Source organism: Protomyctophum bolini (assembly GCF_963924005.1).
Source record: "Protomyctophum bolini genome assembly, chromosome: 14".
Taxonomy (NCBI): domain Eukaryota; kingdom Metazoa; phylum Chordata; class Actinopteri; order Myctophiformes; family Myctophidae; genus Protomyctophum; species Protomyctophum bolini.
Genome location: NC_137875.1, coordinates 22,527,283 through 22,541,478, shown reverse-complemented (window position 1 = coordinate 22,541,478; position 14,196 = coordinate 22,527,283). Strand labels below are relative to the sequence as shown.

Genomic DNA, 14,196 nt, shown 5'->3' with positions numbered 1-14,196 from the left:
ACATTTTAGATTTTTGCGTTTGCCTCGAGATCTGCTATTTTGTCTTAATGGGTTTAACTGCAAAGTAAACAAATGGACCACAATAACATAGTGACAATTAGTTTTAATCAACCTTTTTGGTGCAGTAAAATATAAAGCAGATGTAACATAGTGAGAATAGAACTGACTCTGTGCTGTACAAGTCGATAGACAATTGCTGCAGTTTTACCAGACAATTTTATGGCTGGATTTACATACCCACAGAAACCTCTGATTATGTGGCCCAATGTGATACCCATCTTAACACTGTCCCAACACTGTGGAATGAGATGTCTTATATAGCAGATTTGTGCTCATAAGGTATAAACACCAGGAGCAAAGAACGGGTACAGAAAGGCGACGTGATTATTTCACACAACTTATTTTGGTCATACAGGTTGATTATTTTATTCACGTCAAAATCAACCTGGTTTAGAACAATAATGACATCAAAGTAATCGCTCCTGGTGTGTACGGACCATAAAGCTTAATTTACACCCCGTAGTAGGCTAATATAGTGGATCTTTGCTATACTAGAACTTCTTTCTGGCAAGCAACATCCCCATTAATGGATTATAAATTAAAGGTAGTAAAAGTTGACGGATGATTTAGATATGATAGTGCTGCAATTTTCACCAAAAAGCATCAACTTGCAACTGAATAAAGGAATAAGGTGCTAAATTCAAAAGCTTTTAACTTTCTGTAGCTACAGTTACCAATGTTTCAATGGACCTTCAAACAGTTAGGGCCGATTCATACTCCTATTTTAGAGCCGAATAAAAGTCGGTTCGGCGCTGTAGAGCCTACAATTTGACGTCATTTGAGGTTCGGGGGGGCGGGTACCGTCCTAAAGTCGGCTCTTCGGTGCTACTGAAAATTTCTGACGAGCCGAAATCATTTCGGCACTACAGCGCCGAAACAGCGGTAAAATAGGAGTATGAATCGGCCCTAACAATATGCCACGATCTGTGAACACAAATCTTATGCATCTTATATTGAGTGGTGTGAGACTGTCAAACTTCAAACATACAGATTTGAATACTCGTCCTGCAGTGTAAATACAGCCTTAGATTTTCAGCTCAACTCCATGAGAGATATGTCCTGCAGTAATTTAACACTGATGTAGGTGTAACGCAACTCAACTTACAACAAAAGAAACTACAAAAAGTGCCCTTCTGGGCACAGGTCTCCACCAGGAGGATAGGAGTGTGTGTGATGTTTAGAAAAATGTTTATGAGTAATATAAACATGTGTTTTTGTTTGTTTGTTTCTTGCAACAATTTTCTTCATTTTGTTGAGGAAATGCACATCACTCATAGCATCTCTGAGGATAGATTTCTGGATGAGCAGGACATGTGCAGCATTTTGTACGAAACGGGCCACTCCTGAAAACTTTGGAAGGCAATCTTAGCTAATCAGTGTAGAATCTGAGGAATCCAACAGGCTCGTCTTGATCACATGATTACAGAGATCATGTGTACCGATTTGCGTGAGATTTAGATGAAATCTGTGCGACTAACAATGGGTTTTGCAGAAATCGGCCTCATGGTGGCGCTATAACCAGCAGATGTGGAGGGATGCAGGGAAAATGTTTTTCCATGGCCTCTAGGGAGTGCACATACATAAGTTGTATACAGATCATGCAGTTATAGGTAAAAACAGGAATTGGCCTGTTATAGCGCCACCGCGAGACCTAGGCCTAGTGGAAATGTGAGTGTATAATTTCATGGAAATTGGACACTGTGATTTGTGGCATTTTGTTTGAAACGGACCAATCATGTGAGCTTTGGAAGCCAATCTTGGCCAATAAGGATGGAAGATGGGAAATTGTGTTGATCACATGACTATGGAGATAGTGTATACCGAATTGTCTGATGTATGGATAAAATGTGTACGAGTAATCTGCAGAAATGTGTTTTGCCTAGATCGGCCTCATTGTGGTGCTATAACAGGCCGTTGAGGAATATTTGGGGCAGAGGTTCGTCGTTGGCATCCAGGGAGTGTGTGTGCAGTTTAGCATGGATCGGGCCAACGGTGCCGGAGATTAGCTGATAACGGAAGGACGGACACACGGACGGAGTGCAAAACATACTCTCTCCCCATGCCTTCGGCCTGGTAGAGACAATTAATTGCACCTGCATGGACAATCTGGAGGGTTTCCCTTGTAGTAGCACTTTAAAGTCATTACTAAAATGGGCATTTAGACAAAATAAGACAAAGAAGTTTATTTTGTCAAATACACGAGGACTTTAGGACTGAAGTGAACCTCACAATCTAATAGATTTTGAGGTTCACTCAATGAGTGAAATGTGGGACCTATGTCAACATTGCCTGAGCGTTTTAATATGTTAAGGATACAACTGCATATAGCACATAGCAGAACTGAGAGAAATGATTGCAGTGGGAGCATGTGAAGGTCAAAGGACCTTCATAGCATTTAATTTGGTTAAAGTTAACCTTTGGTTTCCTTAGAACAAGCTACTGGAGAGTATACTTCACAAATTGGTCATTTTCTGTTTTTTTTATATAACCACCACAGGCGTTTGGTGTAATACATAGTCTGCAAGTCTTATTAGCCAGGGATCCTTTAAAAAAGCTTCAAAAGTAGCAATGATCATTAAATGTATACCACTAGGCACTAACAAGATACTGTTTGCTTTACACATTGAAGGCCTCATTTTGGTCAACATTGAATGCTAAGACAAAATACATCAAAAGAAATGTTTGATCTCATTTTATAATATAAATGAACCCTAATCCTCCCTATTGGGTGAGCCAAGAACGCAACTTAATCAGAGCAGAACATATAACTTTTGCTGAAAGTGCAAATGGCACAAAAGTTCTGATTAAATGAGCTTTAAGAAAGAAAATCACAGCATTTACATCAAATATGAACACGTAATTCATAACATGGATCTCAAATGTAATTGGGTTCAATCCTACTGTAGGTAGAATTTCAAACAACCCTAAGTTACAGCACAATATACATCATTATATACTACAGGGGTTGACACTACTGTAAGGTCTGAGGCACTTGCCTGCCAGGCAAATGCAGGTAATGTTCTACTTGCCCAAAGGTCATGTCCACTTGCCTAGAAAGTAAATTGTGATAGGTAACATTTGAATTACCTTCATTTTAACAGAAATTCTGCGTTGTGCGATATGGACATACTTCAATGTAATATTTATGCCAAATATCTCAATAAGTATACAATATGACTTGCTTCAATAGACAGTTTCTTCCCCTCTCAAACTCACTTGCCCGTCGGGCAACCTGAAAGCAAACTCCACTTGCCAGAACGTTTTATTTACTTGCCACGCGCAGTCGGGCAACCATTCGTGTCAACCCCTGAATTATACCTTCTCAGCCTTTGTAAAAGGTGACAACCCTTTTACAAAGATTAAACTTACAGTTTACACAACTGAGTAACTTCGGCAAAACTGTCTTGATAAACTGAAGAAAATGTGATGTTAAACCCAGAGATTCTTTCTTGCAACTAACATCAAGTCTTGTTTGCGAGGAATACATTTGTGCTGATAATTGATTGCAGTTTGGAAACTAAATGAAAGTGTGTAAAATGGTGGGGTGGGGTGGGGGATACAATTTGCTCTTAACAAGAGTGGGAAAGCACATTTTCAAACTCTCAGAGGGGTTGTGTATATTAATATGCAACAACTATTAAAGTGATAGTATAATGAGCTGGGGCTGGTGATGCAGTTTCTTCCGAGAAAGGCTCTTCGTGAAAAATACAAATTTACATTTTACTCTTGTTTGACATCTCCTTTTAGCCTCCTCTTTACACGGGAGTATGGGCTCAGTGCGTCATCCATTATGAAGTCAAAGAGGACCTTCACCCATGATGTGTAATGAGGCAGATCGTCATAGTATTCTGCTGCAATTTTCTTCACCTATGTAGCAAATGGAAAGAAAAGGATTAACTAGTTAACAGTGTAGGAAAATGGTTTAACTTTAACCACAAAGTAATTTAATGTACAGTGGCTATTTTTTATTTATGCCATTTAAGTCCTTAACCCTTGACTTGTCTTTATGTGCATAGCTGCGTAAAATGCGATATTCAGGGCTTGATTAGAGCTTAATTTGACATAGTAATTCAAATAAACGCTGATCGCTTAGCATCCCGGACCGATGACTGTAACAGTGCAGAAAGATAGCGGCTGTTGTGATACATTAAGCCGGAAATGACATTGCCAGATTTGCTCTATTCGGGCAAAATCTGCATAATGGTGAAGTTACCATCAGGACTCTCTAATACTATAGGATCGCCGTGCCAAAATGAGATATAGTGTGCATTAAAATGATGAATTGAATAGAGCTGGCAGAAGGCACTGAAAAGCTGCTTTTGGGGTGGCAGTCCAAGGGTTGTTAATTTGAAGACATGGGCAGTAACAATGTTACAATCTGTGTTTTATTACTCTTTATAAACAGTTACAGCTTGTTATAGTTGCTCTCTGTTTTATTACTCTTCTAAAAGTGCTTGTTATAGTTGCTGTCTGTTTTATTACTCTTCGTAATTAAAGTGCTTTGTCTTATCTTGCAGGTCATTTTAAACTGCACCATGGTCAGTGTACTATTCATCTTGTACTGAATATTTTATGATGAATCAGCTTTGTAATAACAATAATGTACGTTTGTGTGATTTGACATTCTTTCGTAGCACTAAAAGGATATCAACCAGGCTGCATTTACCATAGGCAGTCTACGTCCTGGAATGCTGGGGAAGTCATGGTGCTCATTGTGGTATCCCACATTGAAGGTGAGTAGGTTGAGAGAACCGTAGTACGAGTAGGTCTCGTGGCCCTTGAGGAACATGTAGTGCTCAGCAATGAAGTGGCCAGAGATGGGGTGCAAGCCCATCCCCAACAGGGAGCCGGCTAACATATAGACCACAGGCTTGAACCCCCACAGTGAGTACAGAGCCACGTTGAACAAGATCTGGATGGTAGTGTTGGTCAGCTCCAGGTGGGTGATTGGCTTGGGGTTGATGATGAGGGGTCGAATGGCATAGAACAATGGCTGGAGAATGATCCAGACAAATTTCCGGAAGCGTGTACAGAAGAACCACCCTTCAAACTCTGTGGGAATATCCACATCCACGCCATCACCACCTAGGTAGCGGTGATGGTCTAGGTGGTAGCGCTTGAAGGAGGCAGAGTAGGGTAACCCAATCGGGAGGTTGGCAAACATGGCAAAGTAGCGGTTCCACATGGCCTTGTTATTGCCAAAGGCAGTGTTGTGGGAGATCTCATGAATGGCAAGGGTCATTGAATGATTGATACAGCTGCCAAAAGCGTACGTCCAGAATAAGACCCATTTCCATTCCAAGTCTTTAACCAGGTAGAATGCTATGAACTGGATAGTCACCATCATGCAAACAATCCATTTCAGTCTTGGGTCTGGTGTCATCAGAGACTTGATTTCTGGGTATTTGGCTGTAAAGTTGAAAGCAGAAAGTACAGTTAGATTGGGTATATTGGAGACTCGGAGAGGGAACCAACAGAGGTTTCATCAGGTTAATGCACGAGCATACCGTCCTAAAAATATAAAGTGTCATGAACCCCTCATTTTGTAGTTTGTTTTTCTGTATACAATTCAGCTGCTGCAGCCAATTATAACAATTATAATTTAGGTGCCAATGTGAAATTAGTCAACTATACATGCACACATACATAGGTCTGCTTGCTCTATATCTGCCCGTTTTAATTAATACAGCTACATGAAAACAAAATCGGCTTATGGTTTCATGCCGCTAGATATAACTAAATTAAATCCCATAAATGCATATTTTTTACCCTCTCCAGCGCTATTCAAAAAATGAACAAAAGAATGAATACCATAAGCATTATTCATTCTTTTCTCCTGTTGAAATTCCTAATATCTTTATCTCCAGTTTAAGACCAGTTGGCAGACCTCATGATGTGTACAACATTCGCCTGATAGAAATGCCAACATTTTAAAATGGAAAAGTGAATTGTATTGTTTTGCAACAATGACTCACTGCATGCCTGCATGGCTTAGCTTATACATAATATACCTTTTCTAAATAGTATCAAATATGAAATGAATTCTTCTAAGATATCCAAAAGAATGCATTGCTGACATTTCTTCCAATATTTCAGTTCAGAACATGTGGAGGCTTATCCTTATCAGTTGGCCATACTCATGGGCATTCATCAAGTTTTTAGCATGCCTTCCTGAATAACATTTGAACATAACAAGTTTTGCCGTGGTGACTGAGCTGAGCAGTGTTACAACTATGCAACATAGCTTTTTATTGCGTTATCTTCATGACTGATATGAAAGAGAAAGATGTGTAAATAATATGCAAGGGTATGTGAGGTAAAGGCGTTGTTGCCCCTGGAACTTATTGTACTAGTGTAAGGCATATTTGGAAGAGGCATAATCACCAACATTATTTTTAAGGATTAAGATGGTGACATCAGAGCAGAAGTTTGATTATTTATAGGGCGAATTACATGCTTAAATGTTATAATGGCATCAGAGCAGAAGTTAGAAATTAGAATTTTGAATATAAATGAGTCAGGAAACTAACTGTACTACCCTGCCAACCGCAATAGTGAATACATTTGAAATGTACCAGCCTCTAACTGACAAATGTACTGTATTCTTTTAACGGAAAAGAAGCCAAATAAGGATCGGTTACACTATATGGCCGATACCGTAGTAGAGTAAGCGGATGCTTTGTGTAATGTGGACAAAACATTTAGCCAAAAAGTGATCATCATTGGTTTTAGAGTAAAAAATAGATTAATAAATCTCTATTTCCTTGTATTTTCTTAACGTATATTTTACATATCTGGCAGGACTTGACAATAAGGTGGTCTCAGAAACACAAATTGTTCGTTGTGTAATAAAATGGGCCTTTTTTTTTTACTATTTTAAAACATTTTAAAATAGTTCAAATAGCTGATCTACAAGCTCACAACGTGTCGATGTAGATTGGCTAGTTGAAGTATTTTAAAATGTTTTAAAATAGTAAGAAATTGCAAATATGTTTAGGGATAAGGGTAGTTCCCCCCCCCCCCCCCCCCCTGCTCAATCCTCATGCATTGTAGGAAGCATGAGCTCAGTTTGGGGCTCCCCCATAGCACAGTTTACTCCAGGTGTAATTGTAATTCACAGAACATACAGTAACTATAGGTAAGGTATGTCTGGTATAGAGAATAATGATGACTTAATTCCAAAAGGGCTGTTTTGTAACTATGTTGAGACAAAACAGGCTAGGGGGAAGAGGAAGCTCCATCATTGTCTCTTATTTGTCACTCAAAACAGACCAGGGACTGACAAGAAGAGGCTCTGCCCAGTTGTGTCATCACCTGCAGTGCAGACTGCTGAGAAGCGGCTAGTTACAATTTCACTTCAGGCAAGCCATGCCTACATCGAGCTGATCTGGCTTACTGTGTAGTATGCAATCAGCGGCAGTGTTAATAAATACCTGTATTTACACACCCATTCTAGTCTAGACTGCTTCATTATTGACCTTTTCCAGTAGCGCTTCTGTAGCACACAGAAGCTTTTAGATTAGATTAAGGAACATGTATAGATGAACAAATGATAAGACACTAAATGGCAATTTACGGATATACAAAACGGAATATACATCACACAGTGGTAAAAGCAAAAGTGCCGATGCATGAATGCAAGATAAGCACTAGCCATGGTTCATGACTCTCGTATTTCATACGAGAGTCATGGCGCAACTGCAGCCTGTTTTACGCGATCGCTACATTTACAATTCTAACGTATATATAAACATTCCGATTTCAAATATAAAGTACTCACAATTTGTCCCACGGGTGTTAGTTAGTTGCTGCACCAGCGATTAGCACTGCTGCATTCCGCGTTCTTTAATAAAAAGCATTTTTATCCGAGCTGTTATTTTGCCATTGGCTTTCAACTACGCGCCCCTATCGGTCGGGAGGAGTGTGGCACTCGGTGTGTTCGATATAGGCACGCTGACCGCCCTGCCAATACAGACTAATAAGCGAGTGCGCTCCCGGTGTGCAACTGTGGATTTCCCAAACGAACCCCGTTTGAGAAAAGTAGCCGGGGCGCTCGGATAAAAATGCTTTTTATTAAGCGGAATGCAGCAGTGCTAATCGCTAGTGCAGCAACTAACTAACACCCGTGGGACAAATTGTGAGTACTTTATATTTGAAATCGGAATGTTTATATATACGTTTTGATTGTAAATGTAGCGACCGCGTAAAACAGGCTGCAGTTGCGTCATGACTGTCATGATAATCATCAATCAGTCATGTTTCAGGGCTAGATAAGCACCTGATGTAACATAGCAGCAGATTGCTACACTTTGTGGTTTACAGACTTGTGCCAGTATTTGCCAAAAGCTCTAGTCAGTGCTGTTGATGAGTGAAAGTAGCATTTACTGTATCTCCATACCTAACTAGACAGGATGGATTAAAAATATATACATATCACATTCCATGCTCAGCCAATCAAATCGTCACAAATGTCATTCCGGCCAAGCACTTTTAGCCTCAATAATTGTACTTTGCTCAGCCAATCAAATCATCACTATGTATGGGGTGATCAGCCAATCATCAGACAATGTTTGTGTTCATACAAACCCTCAAAGCTGGGCATAGGAGGGGCTAGTGCCCCTCAGAAATCTAATTTAACTGTACTTTATAATGTATAAGTTGAGGAGAGATGTCTTAAAGTAATACGTCTTAAGCCTATGCTGTCCTCTGGCCTGGTGAAAGACAGAGAAAAACAGTAGTTGTAATAGCACTTGCAGTGGGTAAACTAGAGCAAGTCCCAGCAAAGACCTGACACATCCTGAGTGTGTAGGCCACATTGTTACAAGGGAGAACTGCTTAGCTTAGAGTGGGAGAGGCCTGAAGCATGTGATCACACACAAGTTCAACAATCAGGCAAGGCAGCAGCAAAGACAAGTCTTTGTAGCAAGCTGCTGAACAACAGCATTCAAGCCTAAATAAAGGCCATAAAAGGAACATCCTCTAGCATAACATTTCCGACATGGATTGAAATGAAAATAAATTAAGCATTCATAAAGGTTTCAATCTGAAAGCCAAAGTTTAGATTTGTGAGTAGGCCTATGTTAAACATTTTACTACTAGTACTACAGTCAACATTGTATGTTAACCTATAGAAAAAAGTAACGTGTCCGACCCATTACTAACTAACCATAACCGCACACGGAAGCCACAGGGTGAGTCTTAACCGGCCACGTAGTCAGACTAACTGGATGTCGGCCTAAAGAGCAGTCCCCTCAAAACAAGCCCATGTTTGTGGGCCCCCCATCTCAAACTTTAAGAAATAGGCTACTCCGGCACAAACCTGGGTAAGCTACGATTAGGAACCATATAGACATTAATAATAACATGATAGAAGGAGACCAGCAATCAGTGGCTCGTGATACTGCTCTACTCGGTAGGGAGTCGGGCACTCTGACATGAATAATTCAGCCCAGGAGACGGCTCCTCGGTCAATGAGTTCTTTATGAGTCTCCATAGAGCTGGTCTCAGCACAATGGGAGGACCTTTTGTTCACCAATTAACTTAAGTGTCTGTTATGTTAACAGTGAAAAAAAGACAAGAAGCAAAACAAGGGCTTCACAGAAAGCCTACTCAACATTACAAGACCCTGCATACAGTGGACCACCTGATGGTCATCACAGGGGTCCCCGGCTGCCTCCACAGGCTCACTATCTTGACATACAATCTGTAATTGTATGCCTCTTCCTGTGAGAAATGAGAATGAGGATATTGCAACGCTTGAGAGGGGTCAGGCAGAAAAATATAAAAAAACATGCATTCTTCTTATGCATGGATGATCATACTCGTAGATATATAGATGATCGCTACATCCTCTATGTCACGGTCACACCCAGTTGCGTCTATCTGGAAATTGTGTTCCTCCCGTTTAGAAGCCCTTCTCCTAAATGTACAATGACGGACACATAGGCTACCTATAACTAACTAAATAATCTGCTATTTGTCGAAAATATAATTTGCTCTATGGTGCTTGATAAAATTTTTAAAACCCAAGTGCCATTTCAAATGGGGATATTGTCACTGCATCAAAGTTGGCTCTGGCCTAGCCCCACAAGTCAGAACCCAATGGTACTGAAGTTTCTGACATTTTTGAGACCCAGTTACCATGGGTTACGGATTGGGCTGACCCAGGGGGTTCCGAGAGGGGCTAGCTCTGGCCCATAGCTCTAATGCGTTTCATTTAGAGCTATGTTTAGTATGTTACTCTCGAATGCAGACCAGCCTCTCGTCATTAGCGTAAATAAAAATAACGTTTTTGCCACTCATCAAAACAAAGGCGGGTTGTGTCATTAGAAAGCCTACTTTCCTTAGTGGAAGCACTCTGGGGGCCCCCCACCACACGTATAAACGGTACTTTTTAGCCATAAAGGGATTTTTTTTCACCAGAGAAAAATATTCTCTATGAGGCAATTATCTGGGCAATATCGGTAGAAGGCGCAGTGGGGTAACAAAGTATTTTTTTCTCCGGTGGAAACAAAAACCCCCTTTGACCAAAAAGTACCGTTTATGTGTGGTGGGGTGCTTCCACTAAGGAAAGTAGGCTTTCTAATGACACAACCCGCATTTGTTTTGGTGAGTAGCAAAAACGTTCTTCTTATTTACCGGTACGCTAAAGACGAGAGGATAGTCGGCAATGTCGGCATTCATGCGAGCCCCGGAAGTCGAGAGTAGCATAGCTCTAAATGCAACAATACATAAAAGTATGCTACTAGTGTTGATTACCGGTATGCTGTCTTTACAATGTTTTGACACCGGACCACAATGGAAACAATTAAGCCCTTAGGGCTTTTTGCGTTATCCTTTTGCAATGTTATCCATTGCATAATCGTACCACTGTACTATTTGCAAACTGTATTAGTAGTAAAAATAAATAAATAGAATCAACCAATTTATACATCGTGTGTAAACGCGTTTTCTGGTTCTGATTTTCAATTACATGTCCGTAGACTACTCGGGTAGGCCTACGTGTTTAAAACGAAATTAGGACGTGGTTGTGTTCAAACTGTGCCACACCAAATAACCAGACGAATAACTGTTAGTCTGTTACGTGGGACATATTTAGCTAGCACTTGTGTCCAAGACTCCAAGTCTGTTGATTTGACACTAGTACCGTTAAACTAAGCTCGCGAGGTGTGTCGCTTGCTCCAAAAGAACATATCTACAAGGCAAGCTTGTTAGCTCGTAGATCAATTTTTTTTAGGATAAAGAAGAAGGCTTCGCAGCTAACGTTTAGCTCTCTGGAAGTAATGACAACATGAAAACGGACAAATCCACTTATAACGGCTATCTTACTTTGATCCCTACCAATTATACTAGCACCAAATCAATCGTTGTACCACATTGTGCCGAAGCTGTCTCTAAGTTAGCCGGTGGTGTTGCTCGTCGTTAGCCCTTTTTTTTTGGGGGGGGGGGGGGCGTTCGTTGTTTTGTAAAAAAAGAAAAGGAAAGAAAACAGTCAGCTCACCCAAAATCTCTTTCCTTCTGTCTGCGTGAGGCTGTTCGGTGTAGACCCACTCATAGTCCTCTCGGGCGACCCGGTTTCCCATTGCTTGTATTTTATCGACGAGTGTCAATAACTGAAAAATATGCGCTCCGGAGACCGTTATCTAACAAGCCCGTATTGCGGCGGCCTGCCCGTTCTTTCTCTGTTCCTGGTGGTGTTGTGTGATGTTGTCTCATGACGAGAGACGACGAGGAGGATGGAACCATAAAGATTCAACACGCCCACTTCATTCATGTCCAGTGTTGCCAGGTTTGCGAGAGCAACAAGCAACCAGGTCTACATTGATTGGTGGGAGGGGTGGGGCCTGTTTTAAAAGATGTAAGTGATTCATTTTTCGAGCGAGGGGATCAGGGCATTCCATGCTTTGGTGGCAATGCCAGACAGTGCTGTAGCTGTAGGAGAATTTACTCAAATGTTTGTTTTCAAAGTGGGTGGTACCAGTAGTCCAGATCGTTCTCACTCCTTGCTCACTTTTTTAGGTAGTTGGTAACTTGGTATTACGGGTACTGAGGGCATTGAGGGCAAGGCTGCATTTACAATTATGAATGTCAAACCCATTTTCAATTGCTTAACTCTGTCTTGCAAAATGGTTTGGAAAGAGGTGGGTCATGGGCCCCAGGCCGAGAACTGGAAGTAGTCAAATTAGTTTGTTTTGGGAGGTCTGGAGCTTAGTCTTAAGAGACATAGTGAATAGGGAATAGGGATGCTGGAGAACCAGGAGGTGGAAGCATAGTCAAGGAAAACATGAACCCAAAATTAGCAATACTTTAAACCAGTACTGTAAAGTACGGATAACGGAGGGGTGCCCTGGGTTTGGCGCAGCCATAGCTGAGGTGTACCATTATTTACCATATTAAGGAAAGTGCAGCTTGACACTGCACCAATTGCCTACACCTGGCCTACAGCCTCAGGGCACCGCTCTATGAATTTGTCTATATACATTGGCTTTTTTTTATATCGGCTATTTGCAGTCTATTCGGTGCAAATAACCGAATAGAATAGGCGGACGCTACGTTAGACGCGTGGACCCATAGAGTAGTCTCGCGTTACCAGACTATTGCCTCCGCGATTTCCATAGCATTCAAAGATTGTGGAATAGTTGTCTGGCTACGCGAGAGTCGAGACTAACCCATAGAGTAATGCTACAGATTACAGAAATACTCCGTTTTTATTCCCATTCAAGATACCATCCAGTTCGGTTTCAACTTAATCATCACGCTAAAATATGTATCTGAAAAGGGTTGAAATAAGCCACATAACAGTGAACTGATACAGCTGGCGACTATCTGACTTGTAAACAAACACCCTACAGTCCCATCACTTGATTGAACTGATTGGTTCAGAAACTTCAGAGCGGTGTTTCAAGCTGAAACCGTCTTCAAAATAAAATGCCCACCATTTCCGTTTCCCTACACCTTTAAATCTAGTAAGCATCCATAATTTACACCTGGCTGTGAAGTTGGTAAGCACATGGGGAAAGTAGAATACATTCTTTTACACAAAAAACTGTTTTCTGTCGGTCAAAGTAAAATTTCAACACATCATGTAAAATGTTATACAAAGCAAAATGTACATAGGTAAATTTTGCTTTGCTTTGCTTTGTAGGTCAAAATGTAATATCATACACATTGATGAATTGATAGAACCATGTGAATCATTTAGCAAATAAATTGTCTGAAGTAGCTTATTCTAGTCATTGTTTTCTAAAATGGTGGCGATGGGTAAAATTAACCAATGTCCGGGGGTAAATTGAGTCAATGGGAATCACTATTCATATTTATTTTATTAAGTCTTTGCTACTCAAATTATACTGAATGACCTTTAATTTGCATGTACATACTTTAAGAGAAGTTTGCAATATTCTATTAACAATATTGCAAGTATAAGGTTCGGAATAACAAACGATGTAGGCCTAATCGTCTTTATATTGTTTAAATAATAAATAAACAAATAAGACTACCGTATTTGCAAAAGGGAAAACTGTTATTACCGGTATATTAATATTCAATAAGTGAATACATTATCTGTTCAAGTTTAAGCTTTTAACATTCAAATATCAGGTGGTTCAACTTACCCCTCGACTTGGATCAATTTACCCCTTACCTGGGGCAAATTGAGCCACATGACCACATTTTTTTAATAAGTCATCTTTTCATGGCCCTTTGTCATAGATGTTTACTCATCATTGAAATTGGTAGGCTAGAAGACATCCTGAAATATGGGTAGATCATTAGATTTGACTGCCATCTCATTTTGCCTTGCTTCCAGTGCAATTTAAGCAAAAAGTGGTTAATCTTACCCCGTTCTCCCATACCAGTTACCAAAAATGACATTTTAACAAATGCTGTACACTTTTTTGAAAATAAAATCTTCATCCTTATATATAATAATATATAATAATAATACATTATAATACCTGATGATCATGTTTAGGGTGGGAGAAGACCACGGCAAAATTAATTAATATATACAGAACAATCTGTTTAACGACTTTAATCCTGCAGTACATAGGCTATTTGAATATCTAACATATCTTTTGACATTCTGTTTAAATGGGTTTTAAAAAAGCAGTGTATAGAGGCATTCTTTCACTATTC

General features: G+C 40.2%; 2 protein-coding genes across 2 annotated transcripts in view; both read right to left on the bottom strand.

Moving 5' to 3' along the window:
* Positions 1-14,196, bottom strand: part of LOC308327786 (long-chain fatty acid transport protein 2-like) — a 512,892-nt gene that overhangs the window by 387,486 nt on the left and 111,210 nt on the right. The gene's annotated exons all lie outside the window — the stretch shown is intronic.
* On the bottom strand, positions 2,859-11,759 carry degs1 (delta(4)-desaturase, sphingolipid 1). Its single transcript, XM_080781961.1, has 3 exons — positions 11,561-11,759; positions 4,727-5,469; positions 2,859-3,927 (listed from the first exon to the last, which is right to left on the bottom strand). The coding sequence occupies exons 1-3, from the start codon at positions 11,640-11,642 to the stop codon at positions 3,781-3,783; spliced, it is 972 nt and encodes a 323-aa protein (XP_080638087.1). The 5' UTR covers positions 11,643-11,759; the 3' UTR covers positions 2,859-3,780.